Source organism: Theileria annulata, chromosome 4, assembly GCF_000003225.4.
Source record: "Theileria annulata chromosome 4, complete sequence, *** SEQUENCING IN PROGRESS ***".
NCBI classification, from domain to species: Eukaryota; Apicomplexa; class Aconoidasida; order Piroplasmida; family Theileriidae; genus Theileria; species Theileria annulata.
This window is the reverse complement of record NC_011098.1, coordinates 764,490-785,769: the sequence shown is the minus strand read 5'-3', so window position 1 is coordinate 785,769 and position 21,280 is coordinate 764,490. Positions and strand designations below refer to the sequence as shown.

The 21,280-nt window shown below is 34.2% G+C and overlaps 14 protein-coding genes across 14 annotated transcripts, besides 1 other annotated feature; 8 read left to right on the top strand and 6 right to left on the bottom strand.

Annotated features, from left to right (window-relative positions):
- Positions 1-281: 281 nt before the first annotated feature.
- TA08205 (60S ribosomal protein L22, putative) lies at positions 282-842 on the top strand (the record flags this gene model as incomplete). The annotated part of the gene is made up of 3 exons (XM_947966.1): positions 282-398; positions 483-614; positions 723-842. 3 exons carry the CDS (start codon positions 282-284, stop codon positions 840-842), a joined length of 369 nt encoding a protein of 122 aa, XP_953059.1.
- A 371-nt stretch (positions 843-1,213) lies between these two features.
- On the top strand, positions 1,214-2,033 carry TA08200 (RNA-binding protein, putative; the record flags this gene model as incomplete). The annotated part of the gene is made up of 2 exons (XM_947965.1): positions 1,214-1,521; positions 1,604-2,033. The coding sequence occupies 2 exons, from the start codon at positions 1,214-1,216 to the stop codon at positions 2,031-2,033; spliced, it is 738 nt and encodes a 245-aa protein (XP_953058.1).
- Positions 2,034-2,170: 137 nt separating this feature from the next.
- Positions 2,171-2,542, bottom strand: TA08195 (50S ribosomal protein L14, putative; the record flags this gene model as incomplete). Its single annotated transcript, XM_947964.1, has 1 exon — positions 2,171-2,542. One exon carries the CDS (start codon positions 2,540-2,542, stop codon positions 2,171-2,173), a length of 372 nt encoding a protein of 123 aa, XP_953057.1.
- Positions 2,543-2,572: 30 nt separating this feature from the next.
- On the bottom strand, positions 2,573-3,106 carry TA08190 (uncharacterized protein; the record flags this gene model as incomplete). The annotated part of the gene is made up of 1 exon (XM_947963.1): positions 2,573-3,106. One exon carries the CDS (start codon positions 3,104-3,106, stop codon positions 2,573-2,575), a length of 534 nt encoding a protein of 177 aa, XP_953056.1.
- Positions 3,107-3,479: 373 nt separating this feature from the next.
- Positions 3,480-4,243, top strand: TA08185 (uncharacterized protein; the record flags this gene model as incomplete). Its single annotated transcript, XM_947962.1, has 4 exons — positions 3,480-3,752; positions 3,785-3,800; positions 3,943-4,029; positions 4,092-4,243. The coding sequence occupies 4 exons, from the start codon at positions 3,480-3,482 to the stop codon at positions 4,241-4,243; spliced, it is 528 nt and encodes a 175-aa protein (XP_953055.1).
- Positions 4,244-4,559: 316 nt separating this feature from the next.
- Positions 4,560-6,927, top strand: TA08180 (arginyl-tRNA synthetase, putative; the record flags this gene model as incomplete). Its single annotated transcript, XM_947961.1, has 8 exons — positions 4,560-4,580; positions 4,622-4,751; positions 4,841-5,108; positions 5,172-5,263; positions 5,331-5,945; positions 5,984-6,154; positions 6,234-6,663; positions 6,756-6,927. 8 exons carry the CDS (start codon positions 4,560-4,562, stop codon positions 6,925-6,927), a joined length of 1,899 nt encoding a protein of 632 aa, XP_953054.1.
- A 46-nt stretch (positions 6,928-6,973) lies between these two features.
- On the bottom strand, positions 6,974-10,833 carry TA08175 (phosphatidylinositol 4-kinase, putative; the record flags this gene model as incomplete). The annotated part of the gene is made up of 5 exons (XM_947960.1): positions 6,974-7,109; positions 7,150-7,460; positions 7,582-8,458; positions 8,511-8,662; positions 8,725-10,833. The coding sequence occupies 5 exons, from the start codon at positions 10,831-10,833 to the stop codon at positions 6,974-6,976; spliced, it is 3,585 nt and encodes a 1,194-aa protein (XP_953053.1).
- A 653-nt stretch (positions 10,834-11,486) lies between these two features.
- TA08170 (60S ribosomal protein L13, putative) lies at positions 11,487-12,185 on the top strand (the record flags this gene model as incomplete). The annotated part of the gene is made up of 3 exons (XM_947959.1): positions 11,487-11,595; positions 11,660-11,937; positions 12,009-12,185. 3 exons carry the CDS (start codon positions 11,487-11,489, stop codon positions 12,183-12,185), a joined length of 564 nt encoding a protein of 187 aa, XP_953052.1.
- Positions 12,186-12,377: 192 nt separating this feature from the next.
- TA08160 (syntaxin, putative) lies at positions 12,378-13,607 on the top strand (the record flags this gene model as incomplete). The annotated part of the gene is made up of 5 exons (XM_947958.1): positions 12,378-12,516; positions 12,615-13,012; positions 13,087-13,242; positions 13,276-13,353; positions 13,413-13,607. 5 exons carry the CDS (start codon positions 12,378-12,380, stop codon positions 13,605-13,607), a joined length of 966 nt encoding a protein of 321 aa, XP_953051.1.
- Positions 13,608-13,680: 73 nt separating this feature from the next.
- TA08155 (uncharacterized protein) lies at positions 13,681-14,466 on the bottom strand (the record flags this gene model as incomplete). The annotated part of the gene is made up of 1 exon (XM_947957.1): positions 13,681-14,466. One exon carries the CDS (start codon positions 14,464-14,466, stop codon positions 13,681-13,683), a length of 786 nt encoding a protein of 261 aa, XP_953050.1.
- Positions 14,467-15,159: 693 nt separating this feature from the next.
- Positions 15,160-16,461, top strand: TA08150 (cytochrome C1 precursor, putative; the record flags this gene model as incomplete). The annotated part of the gene is made up of 2 exons (XM_947956.1): positions 15,160-15,234; positions 15,346-16,461. 2 exons carry the CDS (start codon positions 15,160-15,162, stop codon positions 16,459-16,461), a joined length of 1,191 nt encoding a protein of 396 aa, XP_953049.1.
- Positions 16,348-16,407: a sequence feature (1 probable transmembrane helix predicted for TA08150 by TMHMM2.0 at aa 360-379).
- Positions 16,462-17,070: 609 nt separating the features above from the next.
- Positions 17,071-18,090, top strand: TA08145 (glyceraldehyde-3-phosphate dehydrogenase, putative; the record flags this gene model as incomplete). Its single annotated transcript, XM_947955.1, has 1 exon — positions 17,071-18,090. The coding sequence occupies one exon, from the start codon at positions 17,071-17,073 to the stop codon at positions 18,088-18,090; it is 1,020 nt and encodes a 339-aa protein (XP_953048.1).
- Positions 18,091-18,208: 118 nt separating this feature from the next.
- TA08140 (uncharacterized protein) lies at positions 18,209-19,492 on the bottom strand (the record flags this gene model as incomplete). The annotated part of the gene is made up of 1 exon (XM_947954.1): positions 18,209-19,492. One exon carries the CDS (start codon positions 19,490-19,492, stop codon positions 18,209-18,211), a length of 1,284 nt encoding a protein of 427 aa, XP_953047.1.
- Positions 19,493-19,542: 50 nt separating this feature from the next.
- Positions 19,543-21,021, bottom strand: TA08135 (uncharacterized protein; the record flags this gene model as incomplete). Its single annotated transcript, XM_947953.1, has 4 exons — positions 19,543-20,583; positions 20,611-20,712; positions 20,762-20,922; positions 20,988-21,021. 4 exons carry the CDS (start codon positions 21,019-21,021, stop codon positions 19,543-19,545), a joined length of 1,338 nt encoding a protein of 445 aa, XP_953046.1.
- Between the last annotated feature and the right edge of the window lie 259 nt (positions 21,022-21,280).

Sequence of the window (21,280 nt, the reverse complement as noted above, 5' to 3'; positions counted from 1 at the left end):
TTTTAATTACTAAATTATAATAACATTTGGTATAATGTTAATATTTTCCTTATTTGATTCATTGTATAACTTTATTTTATTTTAACTTTTCTACTTCCCCATCCTATAGATGGGGAGCTAATTAAGTATTGACTTGTTTTACTCTTTATTTTATATATTATATTGGCTCAATTAAGTCATATTATATACTTGATTTATATTTTATTATACCCTAGTTTACTTTAAATTTCGGTCCCATTTCTTTTGGTTTTATTTCCATTTTTGATAAATTCTCTATATAAATGAAATTACTCAAGAAGAAGAGTAAACAAAAGAAGGTTGTACCAGGACATAAAGTCAAGTATGTTCTTGACTGTACTGGGCCTGCAAACGACAATATTATCAACACCGCCGGACTTGTACGTTTTCATTATTTTTATATAAATATTTCAATAAAATATAAATGAATAATAATTATATAACTTGAAACTAAATTTCTGTAGGAAAAGTTTCTTCATGATAGGATAAAGGTAGATGGAAAGACAGGAAATTTAGGAACAAAAGTACTAGTAACAAGGGAAAAGAACAAGATCCACCTAACAACCGAAGTTCCATTCTCCAAAAGATACATCAAAGTACATTTATATAGATTTTTATAAAAATATATTATAAACATTTATTATAAATATTATAAAAATCTATAGTATATTAAATATCAGAAACAATGTTATGTATTTATTTAGTATCTGACGAAGAAGTATTTGAAGAAACAACAACTACGTGACTTTTTGAGGGTCGTGGCGAATAAGGAACACTCATATGAACTAAGATACTTCCAACTAAACGAGGAACCAGAGACATAATCTGATCAACTTCATTAAAAAAGATATATATATTTATTTAATCAGATAATCCACGAAAAATTTCATGATAAATGAAGCATAAATAAGAAAGTTCTAAGAAGTAAAGTGAAGGTGTAAAAGTATATAAGTTCTCTTGATGAGTTTGTGTATGAGAGTGGAAGGCAGAGAGTTTTACATATTGTGACGAGAGAGAGGTTTGACAGGTTGAGAGATAATGGGAAAGAAAGAGTTTTTATAATACCCAGGAAATAATAAATATGTTCTTAATAAAAAAATTAAGGTTTGAAAATCCTTTAATTTTTATTTCGAGAAATTTGCCACATACTAACCTGATAGGAGATATTCATTAAAAATAATCAGAGATAGTACAGATGGAAAAATCCACAGGGTACTCTACATTGTTGCGAAATTTGAGATTCTCAACGAGCCCTCAAGTTGTTAGGGAGGCCTTCGAAAAGTTCGGAAAAATCAGAGACGTTTACCTACCACTAGATTTCAATACCAGAAGGCCACGAGGCTTCGGATTCGTTGAATTTTATGATAAAGCAGATGCTCTTGACGCTGTTCGCGCCATGGATAATACTGAACTCGACGGCAGTGTCATCACCTGTTGCATAGCCCAAGACCGGAGGAAATCTCCCAGCTCCATGAGAAGGTTCCAAAGATACCGCTCTAGAAGGTGTTATATCAACTATTTTATATACATTCATCTATATAATACCATTTATCTATACTATATACACTAACTAATTTTTGATTAGAGACTATAGGAGCAGAAGTAGGAGTTATCGTGGCAGGTCTAGATCACACGCAAGATTCCGAGATGATAGGCGTCGTGGATACTCCAGAGATAGATCTCCAAGACGCCACTATGATCGACGCGACAATCGCGGCTACAGAGATAGATATGACTCCGATTACGCTAGGGACGGACGCAGGCTTAGAGATCGCGACTTCCATGACAGAGACAGGGATAGGAATTACAGGAGCTACAGAAACAATGGGCGATCAGATCGGGATGAGTTTAGGGACGATCGTGAGGATTTCCGAGACGGCCGCGATGAGTTCAGGGAAGACAAGCCTAGGTACGAAGATCGCCATTTTGACGTTGATATGGATAAGGATAAACTTGATAACCATAACGACGACTACCGTGACTACAGCCCATCAAGGTCGAGATCCAACGCTTAATAAACCTTTTTCTGTAAACCTCTAAATTTTCTGTTTAACGCTTACTCTTTTATTACTAGAATCAAATTTTACGTAAATAAAATTTATTAAAAAACTAAATATACGACATAAAATTGTTGTATAATTTGGTAAAAATATTATAAAATTTTAGATGCGAGTGATTTAGAGTTATGTCTGGTTTCCAGAAGAATAGGTCCCTTGATTTTGGTGGCCTGGAGCTTATTGTTTGAAATAATAACAAAGGCGTTTTCGTCAAATTTGAACACCATCCCATCCTTCCTCTGCGTTTCCTTCTTCCTCCTCACTATTATACCCCTAGGCTTCTTGTTGTTAACTATGCAGTCGGAAGTTTTGTCACGAACTGATACCTTGATGCGATCACCTATCTTACCAGTGCCGTGCTTATTCCTACCAAGTCCAATAATACACCCTTTTATCACTCCACTATTGTCTCCACATTTCAATATGGACATTCTCTGCAATCCAGACAAAAGCTTGGTTAGAAACATTATTTAGGATAACACTGGTTTAAAATGAGTTTATAATCTCGAGTTGGTATAGGTGGAGATAAAATTATCGCAAAAAGGCTTATCCAAACCGTTTAAACTCTGTTCAGACTTGTTTAAAAATGTAGTTTCATCCACCGTTTGGAACCCGTTACTGTTAATATCGCCTTTGAACCAGAAAGGCTTATAAATTATTGGATAATATAAATCGGCGGTATGCTGGCCAAGTAAATGGTCACAGACGTCAAAATCAACCGACTCCTTATTGCTCGACTCGCAAATGGACACAAATCCCTCAAGATCACCACGCTTTAAGCAGTCTGATAATAAATCACACTGGGCGTCGCTAATGCGGTCCCAACGGTGTACAAGTTTGCGCCAATTGCTTAACCTCTTATTCCACTTTGAGTGCGTTAGGTTTAACCTATAATCAGGTGTACGCGAGTGCCAGCTATCAGACAGTTCCTTTACCCTCAGTTGCCGTGGAACTACGCGAACGTATCTTTTATAGGAGTCTTGTAACTTTGTCAAATTTACAGCCTTTAAACGGCTAGAATTCTTTTCCATACAAATCTTCTTATATCTATGTTTAATTTCAACTTAGATGTAAATCTTAAAAATACAGTTTTTACAAAGTCTATGCTCTTCATGTGAGAATCGTGAATAAAGTTTCGTAAATCTAACTAATAAAATAATTTTATAACGTTTAATAAAAAATAAGCAAAAATTAAAAAATATTAATAAACAAATCAAATAACTAAAATAAGTTTTCAAAGTGGGTGGCGTTGTTACTTAAATCACTAGAAGTAAACTATATGATCAACACATCTGTTCAAAATTTCCATAAATTAGTTTTAATTAATTTTCATATCATTATATTGTCATTATAATATTATTTGTTCATATTACCCTAACTGAAATGTGACGTCGTTTTAAGAGAATGACACACATCAACGTTAAATTATTATTTGTTGTGATTTATGGTTTAAACTTAACAATTATCAAATGTGTAAAAAATACTTCTGAAAATATTGGCAACTTTATGACGCCTATGATCATGGGCGGCCTTTCAGCCTTAACTTACAATGGTCAGGGATATCAGGGACAGATGCCGCATATCGCAGTTAAAATTATGCCTTCAAAGAAGTTGAGACTCACTCCCACTGAGATGAACACATTATTATTTGCAATTAAGAGAGAAATACATAATAAGGTACTTATAAAATAATCAATCATTGCTTTTAGGTTAATAAACTTGAAGGTTGTTTTTAGAAGCTTCATATATTTAGGAACATTTCTTCTTTATTTATCATTAACTATAGATGTTTTTCCAGGATATATCCAATTATATATTGAGATAAATATATTATTTACTTTAATCATTGTGAATAATTGAACTACAGAGGAGTTGTATGAGCATAGACATGATAATGAAAAGCACTTGTCAACATGGGCACTAAATCAGGCTCCTGTTTATATGCCATTTCACGGTATTTACTTAAATCATTATACTAGGATACACAACTTACACACATGTTAATAAAAATTTTAGAATCTGTCAAGAAGAAAACCCACAACTACCAGAAAACCCTTAATTTGGAAGTAAAGAAGTTAAAGAGTAAATTTGAACAAGAGAAGTCAGAAAATAAGGAGACAAACACCCAGAAGCAACAGGCACACCACAATAAATCAGAAAATAAATGAAAATTTCACACCAAATGATCAATTTGATACAGACTGATTACAATAAAGCTTCAGTAGAAAAATTATAATTTAAATTAATCATTTTATTAATAAATTTTAAATTTAATTTCCCCACACCTGTAAATACACTTTACTTGATATTTCCATCATTTTGTAAATTAGTATGTATCCATATTGTTCCTATTATCATTGAATCATATCATGTATTCGTTTTATACTGATTTTAAAGCTATTTTAAAGTTTTACACTAGTTTTATTTCTAATAACAGCATTGATAAAAATTTTAAAATATGAGGGTATTTTTTATCTTTATTCTATGTTATTGTTATATAAACCAGTTTAGCTCTATATATTAACAGAAGTTTATTTATTATGTAGATAATCCAACAGTACGTCAGAGAATTGCTATCCTCAGCAATCTCTAAATGCTCAACCAGTGAAATAGTCCAAGAATTCGCAAAACATCCTAACGTTTGCGTAGCAAAACAAAAATTCGGAGACTATCAATGTAAGTTTAACTAAGTGTATGTACTGGTTATTAGTAAATAGTATATTAACACTGGTATATATTCACATACACTTGTATAATTTTTACAGGGAGTGATGCCATGTCTCTGTTTAAAGCAGCAAAAGATCACTTATCAGTGAATAGCCCAAAAGAACTCGCTGAAATGGTCAAAAATAACATCTCTTCGAATTCGTTCTCATCAATTAATGTTTCACCTCAAGGTAATAAATATCAGAACAAAACAAATATGTGGATAGGATTTATGACATTTGTGTTATCAAATGATTGGATTGAACAAGAAATCAGGTCGCTTGCAAAATATGGACCGTCAGTAGATAAATCAACAGAAAAACATGGGTACCTATGAAACATTTCTATTAGTTACTTCATGACTATATAAAGAAGATGATTTATGCGTAGAGAAACGGTTGTGATTGATTTTTCATCACCAAACATCGCTAAAGAAATGCACGTAGGACATTTAAGGTCCACAGTTATAGGAGACTCACTAGGTTCGTTTAATATTTAACAAGAAACATTTATATAAAAATAGTAAACCACAGATTTAAAAGTTTTTAGCTCGAGTATTGGAATTCTTCGGATATAAAGTGAGGAGAATAAACCACCTGGGAGATTGGGGAACCCAGTTTGGGATGCTTATAGAGTATATGTTTGAGAAGTACCCAGACTTCTTAAATAATATGCCGAGTATAAGCGACTTGACTAAGTTCTACAAAGAGGCGAAACTGAGAATGGACGTTGATGAGGAATTTAAGAAGAAGAGTCGATCCAGAGTAGTTAGGCTCCAATCAGGAGATGAAGAGTCTAAATTGGTTTGGAAAGTACTCTGTGATATTAGTCTCGAGTCATTTAATAGGATTTACAAAAGACTCGACATCAACTTTGAAATATTTGGAGAGTCGTTTTACAATGACATGATCCCGGAAATTGTTAAGGACTTGCAGGACAGAGGAATTGCCCAAGAGTCAGAAGGTGCTCTAGTCATATTCACTGATGCCTCTTCAGTACCATTAATGCTTGTTAAAAGTGACGGTGGCTTTGGCTACGATTCCACAGACCTTGCTTGTATTAGATATAGAACCCAACAACTTAAAGCTGACTGGATAATTTACGTTACAGACATTGGGCAATCTGAACACTTTCTCAAACTATTCAAATCAGCACAAATTGCAGGTATTTTTATAAATCTATGGCCCAATCATTTATAATAGGTTGGTGTGAGAATGTGAGGATAGATCACGTTGGCTTTGGGATGGTCCAGAATGAGTTTGGAGAGAAGTTCAAGACAAGGTCAGGCGATACCGTCAAACTTGTTGACTTATTGGACGAGGCAGTTAAAAGGTCTAAGATTGAACTAGAAAAAAGGGACCCAAACATACCAAGTATTACTTTATTATATCAATACACTGTTTTCTATTTATTTTTATTCATTTGGTGTATACTGTATATTAATGTTTTTAGATTTGGATGAGATTGCTGAGGCTTTGGGATACGGCTCAATTAAGTATTTTGATTTAAACCATTCAGTTACTACAAATTATAAGTTCTCATTTGACAAGATGCTTGATCCACGCGGAAACACTGCAGTATACATGTTCTATTCATACGCAAGAATATGTCAGATTTTCAAAAAGGCACAATCGAAAACTAGTTCTAATCCCGAAACTAGTGGTGATCATGCAGAAACTAATCCTAATCCAGAAAATAGTGACGATAATCCAGAGGTAAATGGTGAGGATAACCTACTGGTTAATGAAAAAAGTACAGTAGTGGATGACGTTAAATTGAGTAAATTAGTTATAGAACACCCTACTGAAGTGGCACTTGGCAAGTGTCTCTTGAAATTCCCGTCAATTCTAGACCAAATACACAAAGACTTAGCCATTAACAGGTTTCTACCACTACTGTCCCACATTCCATCACAAACACATTATTTACAAAATTAACTAACAAATTATTTAATTCAACTAATAAATTATTTAGGTTAACGGATTATTTGTATGAGTTGAGTGTTCAGTTTTCATCATTTTATACAAAATGTAAAGTAGTTGGGGATCCAATGCAAGAATCAAGACTAATACTGTGTTCCTGTACCAAAGATGTCATGAGAACCTGCTTCCAACTCATCGGAATCAAGCCCCTGGAAAGAATTTAATATCGTATAAGTTAATATACAAGAGTATTAAAATATTCAGTTTAAATCAGTGCTCAATTCCCTGCTGGTAGCTTTGAACGTAGTCGTAAAGCTTAGTGGTTTTACTGTTCAAGGCGTAGTAGATTTTACGCATAATGTACTCCTTAGCCTCATTGGGGCTGTCATTCAAACGGAGCCTTCTCCTACAAATGTTATTAGTTTATTTTATAGATGACTAGGTACTTTAGCTTCATGAGAGTGGATTTCCTGAAACATGGTATGTTGGAGTACTGGAGGAGCTTGACGAGTGTTATAATGAGATTTGAGTGAGTCCTCAAGGCCATGTAAGAGTTCAACAGAAGGTGAATGAACCGCTTAAAGTTGTCTGATTTTGAACCGCCCATAAAATCAACCATTTCGGGAGTGAACTTAAATGGAGCGAGTTCAAACTGGAGGTCCTTGGCGGGTGAAGCACCCAGAATAAACCCAAAATCAATGTGAATTATATGTCCACTAGTTGTGAATAACAAGTTACCGTTATGTCTGTCTTTTACCTACATTAATAAAATTTTTAAAAAAATAATTTAGTGTAAATGGATTATATAAAATTGGGTAAAATAACTGAGATTAAATTCACTAAGATGTAGTAAATGAATAAATAAGGTGGAATGTAACCTGAAGCAGAAATGAGAGAAGAGCATAGCCTGCGAGTGAAGTGATGAAATTGTCAACTGCTTTGATGTAATTGGGTGAGAATTGGTGTCCGAATCTCTTTAGGAAGAAGTCTTTAATGGGCACGCCAAATTCCTTCCCGATATGATGTCTGCTGATTGTGTCAGGAATAAAGCCCACGACTCCGCCAATCTCTGAAAACTTGGAGTTGTAGTAGTTACTAAGTGAAATGTCGTTAATTTTACTATCTGAAAATATTTCAAACAGGATTCCTGAGTAGGGAATAACGAGAAATGGCCTCAAATAGACAAACAACTCGTGATTATAGAATATTTGAAGGAGAAACTGCTTCATCTGAATTGCTAAACAGTCTTGCCTTAAATCATCTTTCATCTTATAAATGTATGTTCTTTCACTCCCATCACTTAACTTATAGCTGACCATAAAGGGTGCCCTGGTGGCTGAATTTAAAATCTTAACTGAGTTTAAATTTATTCCCACTATTCTCACAGATTCATCGAAATCTTGATCACTATAATCGAAATTGAGTTTACTCTCATCACTGTAACTCCTACTATAAGTACAACTGAAATGATTATGGTCAAAAGTGAACTGGGTCTGACCATTATTTGTTTTATCTTGGGATGCAATTGATTTAAAACCTCTGGAATTTGGTTCAAAGTGCACAGAACTATCTTGACCTATTAAACTTCCTTCATTGCTTGACATAGGAATTTCATTATTGCCGCTGTAAAGAATATCTGATGAATCTTTATACAAATAAAGGTTTGGTTGATTATTTATGGTGTCGCTGATCTCCAAAATCTTCTTACTTAACTCAGTGTACCTCTTCGAGAAGGGTAATTCACCCAACTTCAACCTACAAAATTATTAAGATAAGTTAATATATTATCATGGGCAAATGAATAAACTGGGGAAGATCATATTTATATATGTATATAGAAAATAAGTAACAAGGCCAGTATGTAAAAAAATACGTGAGGTTTAGTAGTTGTCCATGAAGTAAAATTTGATTTCCGTATATGTTCCTATCATTTTCAGACAACAAATTAAATATGAACCTCTAAAACATTTATTAGCAGATATTTTACAAATATATAGCTGTATATTTAGTTAAGGAAATACTATGAATGTGAAAATCTTATGGTTTGTGGAATTGTTGATATTTGAGTGTAATAGGCATGAGAGGTGGTAAAAAATTTTACTAGTGACGTTATAATCGTTGAGTGATATGTAGAGTAAGTTAAGTATGCGGTCTCCTGGGTCAATAATAAGTGCTTGAACTAGTTGTTCGAGTACCATTTCAACATAATCCAAGTTTTTAGAAAGAACCAAACACGACTGTGTTCTCTGGATAATGTTCAGTTTATCGCTGATATCAAAGGCGTCGAGGTACTGGTGAATTGTTTGTTTTCCAACATACAAATTATAAATAATCTCAAATTGATCGTTCAGCATGTTATTTCCACAGTAAACAAATTTGTAACCGTAATTCCTCGGTGGTTTATAACTTAGATGTTCCAGATGACGGTATGTACTGTTGCTAAGTGTTTTATTAATTGCCATAGCGGGCTCCACTGACTTAACATGGTTGTCAACACAGAAAAGCAACATTAGATACCAAGAACACTTTGAGGAGGCTGTTAATATATTCTCCTTAATAAATATTGCAGTTCGGTTATCCAAACATTTCTTCAGAAGCCTGAAGCAGAAAAGGTACTTTAGGTACTTTGAGTACTTGGGAGAATAGTGGCTTCTTACCAAGTTCCTCTCCAAAATATCAGGAATCACATTATTTTTAAAGGTGTAGTTTATTAAAAAGTCTGAAATATCCTCGTCAATAAAAGAGACAAAGAAACTTGTTTTCAGCCTGTTCAACTCATTTTTTATCAGCATTCTAATCAAATTCAGGTGTGGGTAATAGCAGCTTAGTTGACGCATACGTTCTAAAATGTTTATTAATCCGCAGTAGACCTCTGTAAATATTGAGGTACACCTCAGGCAATTATAGGGAATAGAGCACTTTAGAAATCCGAATTTTAGTGTGCTGTAACTGAAATAATGAACGAATAATTCAATCAAGGAAAGTATGTTTGAGATTGAAGGATCCTTCAACAATGATTTGGCCACTAAAATAACGTATCTTACATAAGCTAAATTATATTTGTCATCCAATATTAAGTTTTTTGGTATCAAACACCCAATATGTATTAACTCATAATTATCACTACTTGGAGGATTAAAGGTTCTAGTTTCATTATTTATAATTGAGTGGAACAGTGTCACGTAGGGTAAAAATCTGTTTAAATCATTGGTGTTAACTGACGCCAGTATGTTCCAATGATAGTTGAAGTTAAAGTTTAACGCTTTTTTAAAATCTGAAAATATTTTGTTGACAGATTTTTTTACTTTTAAACTATTAATAAATAATAATACTATTAATGTTTCCTTAATGTATTTGGTGTCAAATCTACTCCACGTAGAGGCTCTTGAGACTAAAGTACCCAAATCTTTATTGTTTTTAAACAACACTTTAGATATAAAATTACACAATCTGACGTATCCAAATGATGTGTTGGACTCTAATATTTCTACTGTATCCCAATTACTTTTATCTAATTGTACATCCGAGAGATTACGTGAATTCTTACTTTTGTGACTATCAACTACTTCAACTGTAGTATAGTAAATAACACTCTGTATGTCTCTTATTGATAGGCTAAATCCCAAAATCGACCTTTTAATATAAAGGCAGGAGTTTAGGAGTTTATATAATACATTTAAAAAGCGTATTCTTGAAGTTCTCAAGAAACATTTCCGAACTTTAAAATTGCTGGACAAATCAAAACTAATACTATAATAAGAGTATTTTCTTAGTCTCAATGGCGTATATTGAAAAGGCCCAAAATATTTTAAAATGACTTTATATAGTCTGTAGTTGCGAGTTGGAAAATATCCCAGTCTTTTCAGTGTCAAGGCCGTCACAAGATCTGAGAATATAATGTCAACTGTCTTATAAATATCATTTCCCAACAGGTTTAGTATGTTTGTCAATTTTAAAGGTGAAGAACGATTCAAATTTCTTACACATGAGATGGGAGTTTCCAAAGGTTCAGAGTAGGGTTTAAAAGGGACGGGAGTTAGTGAATAATCAGCTTCAGAGTGGAAGATTGGGGATTTGAAGCCAAAGAAATCCCTAAGGTGTGATTTAGGATTTTCTACAGCCAAAGCCATTTGGAAACGACATATGTACTAGATAAAATAGTAGCAACAAACATATTACATTTAAAATATAAAAGCAAATTATAAAATAGTATTGAAATTAAAATAACAAAATAATAAAATGTAATATAATTAAGGAAATGAACATAAATTGTTGTGTTACTGAGGCATATTGAGGGATAAAATGATCAAAAGAAGTATAAATTAAATTAAAATAAAAATCTACATTGATTATTAGGATATATAGCAAAGTAACTAGTTAAAAATAGGACTAACTGATTAAATATTTATTTAATAAGCTATAACATAGGGTTATAAAGGTTTCCAGGAAAATATACCAATTATTATAAAAGGATATATAGTACAAAATTAAAATTTGGAATTTAAATATCAATGTGTACCCTTAACATTTAAAATATAGGAATCTTTCCATTACTGACAGATGGGGTAGGACCAGTGTGGGAACTATAAAATAATATGATTTTATCATTATATACATAAATTTATATTATTTTTATATAGTCATAGACCCTGTAAAATGTTTAAAGAAGTTGGTTTTAAATATTTTATTAGTTATTAATAATGTTCTTACGAGTTATAACAATTTACGTAATCTTTGTTTCATAATTCTATAGACGCTCGTCCTTGATGGTAAGGGCCATTTAATGGGCCGTCTGGCTTCAGTTGTTGCAAAACAGTTACTTTCGGGTCAGAAGGTCGTGGTAGTTCGTTGTGAAGAGATAAATGTCAGCGGATCACTTTTTAGAAATAAACGTACGTTCCCACCATATATATTCCTTCAAAATAAATAAAAAGAACATTAATAATTTTTTTATAGTGAAATACCAAAGATTCCTGAGACTAAAGACCAATACGAACCCAGCCCGCGGTCCATTTCATGTTAGAAGTCCTTCAAAGTTTTTCGCAAGGGTAGTCAGAGGTATGCTTCCTCATAAGACGAAGAGAGGAAATACTGCTCTAAAACGCCTTAAAACCTATGAAGGAGTTCCACCCAAATACTCAAAAGTTAAAAAACATGTCGTTACATCAGCTTTGCGCTTCCTTAAACTTAGACCCGGTAGACGTTTTGCACGTTTAGGTGATGTTTTAACCAAGGTAAGGATTAATTTATTTGTACTCTCCAATTTTAAATCATAACTATAAATATCTGCTAACCATATTATTAGGTTGGATGGAATTACGACGGCCTGGTTAAGAAGCTTGAAGATCGTAGGAAGGAACGTACACAAGAGTATTATAAGGCAAAGACTCGTGAAAGAGAAAAGACCAGAAAGGCTAAATTAGCCGCACTCGCCAAACTTCCTGAAGACTCAAGAGCACTTTTAACCGAACTTTCCGCATAATCTATTTCCCAATATTTTTTATAATATTTATTAATAAATTATAAATTCATTATTATTGGTGATATCATAATCTTTCTATCGTATTTCCACATCATTTGTTCTTTTCACCACTTATTTCATCTTTTTATAAATTTTCAATAATTTTACATGATTTGCAATTTTGTTATTTATTTTATGTATAATAGGGAGTAGATGCCTAAAACCTTAGTGTTTCATCGCAATTTAACCCATTCATACCAACACGCTCGCCATAAAGAAAAGGAAAAGGCGCATAGATTCGATATCAAAAAAGATGATTCGAGCTCTGATCCAAATGAGCCGTCTTCTAACGGTATTCTGAATACATTAACTATAAATGCTTTTAATAATTAATTTACATAGTTTTATGCCAATTTCGATAAATATCGTTCACTTAAGTAAATATTTTAGGAAACGGAACCCAAAGTACAAACCATGTCACTATGGAGATATTACCTGAATGGCTCGAGTTAGTGGATGAGTGCAATTATCTGTTATCTAATGCCAGGGTGAAGGTTAAAGAGCTGGAGAAACTCCAGAACATGAACCTCCTGAACGTTTTTGGAAAGGGAGGCAGGGGTGACTATGAAAAGATTTCAAACTTATCAGTCGAGATTACAACAACTTTTAAGAAAATTGAAATCAACACAGAGAAAATTTCAAAGGAAGTTGATAATTACATTGAACACCAGCTAAGGAACAACGCAAAGGCTAAAATCGCCACAGACCTCGTCCCCCTCTCAATCTCCTTTAGGAAAATGCAGAAAAAATTCTATGATTCACTACAAAATGATTCAATTAACAACGATGTATATTACTAGTTAATAAGTAGTTTACATAGTTATTTCTTAATTATTGTTTCGTACTGATGAAATGTGTGTAGATGACTATAATGAATAATGTTGTAAGGGATGAGATTATACAAGATTCAGTTCAAACTTCACATGAAAACATCGCAGATAGAACAATGGTAAAATTAAAACTACTTTATTTATTTTCAAAACCGATTTTTCAAAACAGTTTATTATTTTTAAAACTTGTTATTTTTATCAGTGAATTGATTTTTGTGTAGAGGTTACAGCAAATAGCTGTAACTGTACAAGATTTAAAGGATATGTATACCCAAATGTCAACAATGCTAGTTGAACAGGTTGGAATCTATGCATTTAATGCTAATTATACTAATTTCATTTATATAACTGAGATTAGGGTTCGATGCTGGATCAAATCGACTACAACGTGAGGGAGTTTTCAAGGAATTCACATAAATTTGCTCAAGCACTTAAATTGAGACATGAACGTGATAATCCCAGAAAAGCAATTAAAACTGTTAGATATTTGGTCACCTTCATCTTTGTGCAGGTACCTTCCTTATTTCAATATATATATAATAATAATATTTAGTTGGTGTTTGTAATAATAAAATTCGCCTAATCAAGGGACTGTGTAATATATAAATGGTATAATTTGTATAATATTAGCAAAATGACACTGGAAGACCAGCCTTCCTCATGGCCTCCAACTCGCTGGATTCCTCCTGGTCCTCATATTCCGACTTAACCTTATATTCACTTTTAAGGCCATCGTCATAATCTGATTTAAAGTCTTTATACTCTGATTTAACATTAATACGCTCAGATTTAACTTTATGACCACTGCTGTAATCTGAACTGGAGTCGTGATTAAGTTTTCTCTTTTTCTTTTCCAACTTCATTAGCCTCCTTTTCTCCTTCAACTCCTTTTCGTACATTTCAAGCTCCTTTATCCTCTCCCTGGCGTCATTTTCAAGCTCCTCCTTCGTCTTAACAGACGAACTGTCTCTCTCAGAGAGCCTCCTTAGTTTATCAGCTACAGTTTTGGCGCTTACTTTCTCAACCCTCATTGTCATACCAAGAAGGCGGTTATGTTTCTTCCCATTCAAGTGATCCAAGTAAGATTGAGAATCCTTTAGAAGGCAGTTGCAAGTCTTACAAAAAAAGCCGCCCTGCTTAGATTTTGGGCCGTCAACATCAACTAGGTCTGACCTTCCGACAAACTTTGAAAAGTCTATGGTCTCTGTCCTAGGCTTTAAATCCTCGCGAACCTCAGGAACCGTGATAACAGGCTTCTTAAAAGTACCCTGGTATAACGTTGAGATAGTCTCCTCAACAACATCACCTCCGCCTGATTTACCTATGGCCTTCTCAGTATAAAAGTTTCGGTCCCAAACCTTCCTGCCCAAGGCGTCCACCTTCTCTACATTTTCCTCCTTACCCTTCTCCATAATTTACAAATCAATAATACAATTTATAATACTATGATACAAAATTATTTTAAAATTATAAAATAACGTGAAATTTGCAAAAACACATGAATTAGATAATAAACTTGATGAATTTGAAAAATGATGTCGTTTAAAACTGAGAAATTGGTGTAAAAAGTCATACAAAACTCCAAAAGGAGCAAGAAAGGAGTTAACTGATAAGGTTAAAACATTTTAAATGTTTGGAACACAGATGTAAAACATATATTGACAAATACCCCACCCAATTAATACAAATAATCATTATAACAAAGTTGATTCCATATTTTAATTATTTGGATATTAATCTTTTGGGACTTGTATTTATATTTCTTTCTAAACAGATTGAATCCATCTCAAAACCACACATTTATATTGTTGATTAATATTTTTCAAATTTATAACTTTTCCTTTTTCATTGAGATATTACACAAATTATTGTAAAATTTCATCCTTTCCATTGGATTCTCTTCAATTTGTTCACATTTATACTAGTAATAACATACCTCACATCCCTTGTTTGTTGATTGGACACACTTTTAATATTTCTTCTTCTCATTTTTATCGGTTTTAATATACATTTTGTATTTGAGAGGGCCTTTTGTATCCTCTTCACATTTTTTATTCTTATGGTTATTTTAATTTTGTAATTCAGTTTTTATATTAATTTATTCAATGGCTGGTGGTGGCGCCCTCAATAAACTATTTCCAGGTTATAAAGATAAAATCTGGAACAAACTTCCACTCACAGTATGTTATATTTCAGATTCTTAGGGATTTATTCATTATATACATTTATACAGTCCTAGATTATCAGTAGATATTTAACTCAATAACACATAAAATACATTAATTCTTTAGCTGAGGCTTAGCCTAATCAACTCATGGAACCGTAAACTAATATCAACAGTACACAAAGAATGTGTTGTAACAAACAGTAAGATGAAGAGTTTTAATAAGTATGTGCTTGACCCACTGAAACCTGGATACGCATATAGATCACCTGCTATAGATTATAAGAAACAGAGAGCAAGAGGAACATTGATTGAAGGAGTCGATTATTATTTGCCAACTCTAGGAGCTCAGGAACGTCTGGTCAAGTTTTTCGAACCCTACACAGAAGAGGAGACTGCAAGGCGCAGCCGTTACCGATACCAGAGCTTGAAAGTATACGTACTAACAGCACTTGGTGTTACAATCGTGTATAACTATTTACAACGAAGACCAATAGCATGGTGTTCAGATTTAGACCCACCAAAGCCACCAGTTTACCCATTTTGGTTCAAAAACGCGCTTCACGGACATGATATCCCGAGTGTTCGTAGAGGATATGAAGTTTACAGACAGGTCTGCGCAACATGTCACTCACTAAACTACATAAAGTTTCGACACTTGGTTGATGAAGTATACCCACTGCAGAAAGTTAAGGAAATTGCAGCTGAGTATGAAATTGAAGATGGACCTAACGATCAGGGAGAAATGTTTACAAGGGATAGGATTCCTACTGACCCATTTCCAGCACCATATCCAAATTCTGAAGCCGCGAGATTTGCCAACAACGGGGCAATTCCCCCTGATCTCACTTTGATGGCTAGTGCCAGGAAACACGGACCAGACTATATCTTCTCACTCCTCACAGGTTATTCGGAACCACCGGAAGGGTTTGACGTCAGAGAAGGACTCCATTTCAACAACTACTTCAGCGGAGGTTCAATATCTATGGCTCCACCGCTTGAGGATGGGATGATCGAGTATGAGGACGGAACACCTGCAACCGTCTCACAGATGGCTAAGGATGTGGCCAGCTTCATCACCTGGACCTCAGACCCCATGCACGACGAGAGGAAGAACATGTGCTTCAAAATGATCGCTGGCACAGCGCTCGGTTCTATCGCATTCTCACTGTGGTACAGGTTCTTTTGGGCTCACTTTTCCACCATGCGTTGGGACTTTAAGAAACTAACCAAATTTAAATAATCTAAGTGTTGTTTTTTATTATTTGATACACATCCTTTTGTATTATGTTTTAGGGTTATTTTCCAAAAAATATATATTAGACATTGAAAATTTGTGTAGAATTTATAGTTAGAAGGTGTGTACGTTGCTAAAATTAATAAATTTTATAAAGATCTAAATCCAGCTATAAATCAAATTTACTAAAGGGAATTTTATTATTAGGAAGTAAAATATTAAATATTTTCAAGATTAAAAGTACATTTGAATATTTGGATCTAAATCAAGTACAGCAGATATGTGTAACTAGATAAATTAACAAACAAAGAACATATAATAAAAATTCGGGCCAAATATTGATAGATTCCAACTAAATAAAGAAGAATCAGAGTGGAATCAAAGAGAATATTTCGAAATTAGAGATTTTTATATAAATTTAGACCCCATTTGAAGATTAAAGTTGGATGGGGGATTTGATAGCAACTTAACAGATTTATTAATTATTGATCAGAATTTTGTATAGATTTTTGTACTGAAAACATAAAAACAGCATTTTAAACAAGTTGTAAACAATTAAAACAGCTATACTATTTAAACGCAGCATTAGTTAAACTGATTTCGCTCATAGATAAAATGGTTGTAAGGATTGGCATCAACGGCTACGGCCGTATCGGACGCTTGGTCCACAGAGCATCATTAGCACTAGAGAACGTCGAGGTCGTCCACGTTAACGATCCTTTCATGACCCCAGACTACATCAAGTATTTGTTCAAGCACGACTCAGTTCACGGCTCACTGCCCGCTGAATTGTCAGTAACCAGCGACCATCTTATGGTTGGCTCAAAGAAGGTACACCTTACCTTCGAAAAAGACCCAGCAGCAATCCCCTGGGGCAAAAACGACGTCGACGTCGTTGCCGAGTGTTCTGGAGTATTCACAAGCACTGAGAAGGCCAAGCTTCACCTTGACGGGGGAGCAAAGTTGGTAGTCATCTCAGCCCCGACGAGCGACTCTACACCGATGTACGTTTTCGGAGTCAACCACACCAGCTACGACAAGTCTGTCCGTGTGATGTCAAACGCAAGCTGCACCACCAACTGCCTGGCACCACTCGCCAAGGTCGTCAATGACAATTTCGGAATTGTAGAGGGTCTGATGACCACAGTGCACGCAGTTACAGCTAACCAACTTACAGTTGATGGCGCTTCAAGGGGAGGAAAGGACTGGCGCGCAGGTCGCTGCGCAGGAGTGAATATCATTCCAGCCTCAACTGGAGCTGCCAAGGCAGTGGGCAAGGTAATTCCTGAGCTGAACGGGAAACTCACTGGTATGGCATTCCGCGTTCCAGTGTCCGACGTGAGTGTAGTGGACCTCACAGTTAGGCTTGCCAAGCCAGCAAAATACGAAGACATCGTCAAGGCAGTCAAGGCTGCAGCTGAAGGCCCAATGAAGGGAGTGCTTGGCTACACCGAGGACGAGGTCGTGTCATCAGACTTTGTCGACGACAAGAGGTCCAGCGTCTTTGACGTCAAGGCTGGAATATCACTCAACGACACCTTCGTCAAGTTGGTATCCTGGTACGACAACGAGTGGGGGTACTCTAACAGACTGCTCGACCTCGCCTACTACGTTTTCCAGAAATATTCATCATAATTTGTGTATCATTTACATTATATGCTAGCTAACTTACTTTTATTGGAATTATAACCACCAAATATATATATATATAAATTTATATTTGAATAACTAGTGTACATCAAGCTTAAAGAGATTATTTGGTCTTGTTAAGAACCTTCCACTTACTGTTGTCAGGCTCCGATTTAGGTTCAACATTAGAATTAGTATTATTTGGGGGTCCAGATGTGGAGCTTTTATGCTTTACTATCCATCTAGAGCCTGGTTCCGCTGAACTGACAGACACCTCCGGCACTCGAGGATTGTTTACAAGTTTTGCACTATATCTAAATTCTCCAGACTTGCCACCAGTGGACAGACTTGAAGTTTTGATTTCCTTAGCAACAACATCTTTCATGGGCTTTGAAGGCGTTTCAGGTCTTATATTTCTTTGATAACTAGCAGTTCTATTATTCTCATACTCAGAATATGAATGGAAGTAGGGTTTGGTTTCAGGAGTATCCATAGGGAAATGGGTTTCATCTGAATTAGCAAAAGGGTCATCAACAGGGGAGAAGCGTTGTGAAATTCGACTGCCGGAAACTGTGATTTTGCCGGCTGGAGTACACGAGTTACCAAGGAAAATCTTTGCCTTGTTCAAAATACCCTCTGCAGCCAGAGTGTAGTCCTTCGCGTTCCCATCAGTTTTTATAGTAAGGATCAAGGGATAACCCTTTAGAGCTTTTTTTTTGAAGAAATTGCACTTGGTGAGAAGATCTGATTCGTGAATACGTATATTTAGCCTAACTTCTATTGGCTCATACACCCTTTTCCCCTTTTTTCGTTGTAACATATAATTCTTAGCGTCGGTCAACTCTCTCTTCAACATTGCGATCTCTTCCTTCAGGTTATTGTACTCTTCGTATCCCAACACTACGCCTTTCTTTTCTTGGTTCCCTTCCATCAATCTAACATCCTGCAAAGAATTTTGGTTGTTAGGACCTGATTTTATTTTTTTAAGGTAAGTTTGATTAAATGGATCAACATAGTCAGTTTTTGTTCCAAGGCCAACTTTAGTGTGATCATCAGTATTAACGGCTTTCTCTGTACTATAAACAGGTATAAGTTGATTGACACTGCTATCTACGGTATCAACTTTCTCAACAATATTGGAAGTAGGTTCGTCTGTATTATCTAGTTTTTTATCTATAATATCAAGTGGGTTATCAACAGAATTAAGAGTAGTATCAATTATGCGGAGTGTTTTGATGGGATTGACGCTGGATTCAACGATGTTATCAACAATGTCACTGACAACTGTCTCATTAGCTGGTTCAAGACTTCTAAAATGGTTAGTCCTGATTTTAGTATATATTAAATTATTAGAAGAAATGTAGGCAGAATGTATTAAAAAGGCGCCGACTCGCTTTATTAACTGCATTATACCCGAAATTACTACTAGTTGAGTGTTTTGTGAATATAGGCTGCTTATCAAGATTTGTGTAACACTATTAGAGTGTCTACAATGTTAAGAAATGAACTGTGAAGTTTAGAAATGTCTGTATCACCTGATGTAGAGGTCAAAAATTTAATATCAATGTCTAGATTATATAGCTGGTTTAATAAAATGTTGGCGACTGTGACTGCCACTTGTCTTTCTTCTTCAATATTAACCTTCGTAAGCAAGCATTCAATTCCATCAAACACCACCAGGCAGGGCTTGTTATACTTGGCCTTAACAAATATATTCTTTAGGTATAATTCTGAAACTCCAACCAACTCGCTCAGCAGTTCATTGAAGTCTATATTTATAACATAGCCACACGACTCAGCGGTCGTGTTATCTTCTCTATAATCTAATTCAATACTCGTGTGATTGGAATTAGTCAAATGATACCAAGATTTTGCAATTGATCTCAACAGCACAGTTTTCCCTGATGACTCGGGACCACAGATTAACGTAACCCTGCCCAACTCAAGTGACTTTATATCCACTTCAAATGGTATATATAAATTTAATATCCTTATATCTTTATCTATTTTATCGTAAACTGATTTTTGGTGACCATTTATATCAATGTTCGTGTTTGAATCTTTTGGTTTATAGGTATCCAGAAATTCTGATATCCTCTTTACAACTTCTATGTTGTTTTTTGAGCTCTCATCTACTTGCTCTTTTTTATCCCTTATTTCCTCCAAATCTCCTTCAAAATGCTCTATAATATTCAATTCGGCTATGAAATTGATGAACTCTTTCAATAAAAATTTTTGTGTGAAAATATCATTATAGAAAGGCTTAGAGTTAAACGGGTCACCGTAAAGGCACAGACAAACCAAACTATGTTCCTGTTGTTCCTCCAAAAGATATAAAACTGAAAATCTAATCCAATAAAAGAATTTGTATACCCAATTTATTCTACACTTTTCAACTCTTTCCTCTACCCCTTCACTCAACCTTAACAACTTAACGTATGGGTTATTACTTTTTACTCTATTATTACGATTGTGTTCAGATTTACTATTGTTATCGTCCTAAACATGAAATAATTTGTAAGAAACAAGTTTGTTTACTTGATATTCTGATGAACATGAAGGCCAGAGATCGAATTTATCAAAAATGATAAAACTGTGTTTAAATGTGTTCGATTTCTTCAGATGTTCCTGAACATTTTTTTATTTTTAATTAATTGAAACTAAATTAAAAACAAACAGAAAGGAATTTGTCTAGGAAGGACAAGGAATCACCTATAAAAACGTGAAAATGTGTAAAGTTACAAGAATTATATGCGGATCTAAAGACTTTTAGGTTTATTAGGCTAACGGGAACTCCAGATTTCTTTAAAAAATCATACAAGAAAGCGACTGTGTAACCTGAATTTATAGATTTATCCCATTTAATAAAAATTACACAAAAATATTGGATATATCAAACATACCTTTTGGGAGTTCAATTTCGGCAAAAGTACCCATTTAAATAATCAAATGAATAATCTTTTGTCATTATTCTGATAAAATAATTAACTTTATTTAAATTTTATAAATTATTATTAACACATTGAACTAAGTTTCGCCTTACACAATTATATTTATAATTTGAATTTCACCTCTTCTTTATTTGTAATATTTTTAATTATATTTTCATTATTCTTTAATATGTTGATATCTTGATTTTCCAGGCACACCCTTAAATTTTATATAATTTAATGATATATTTATATCAGAGATTTGA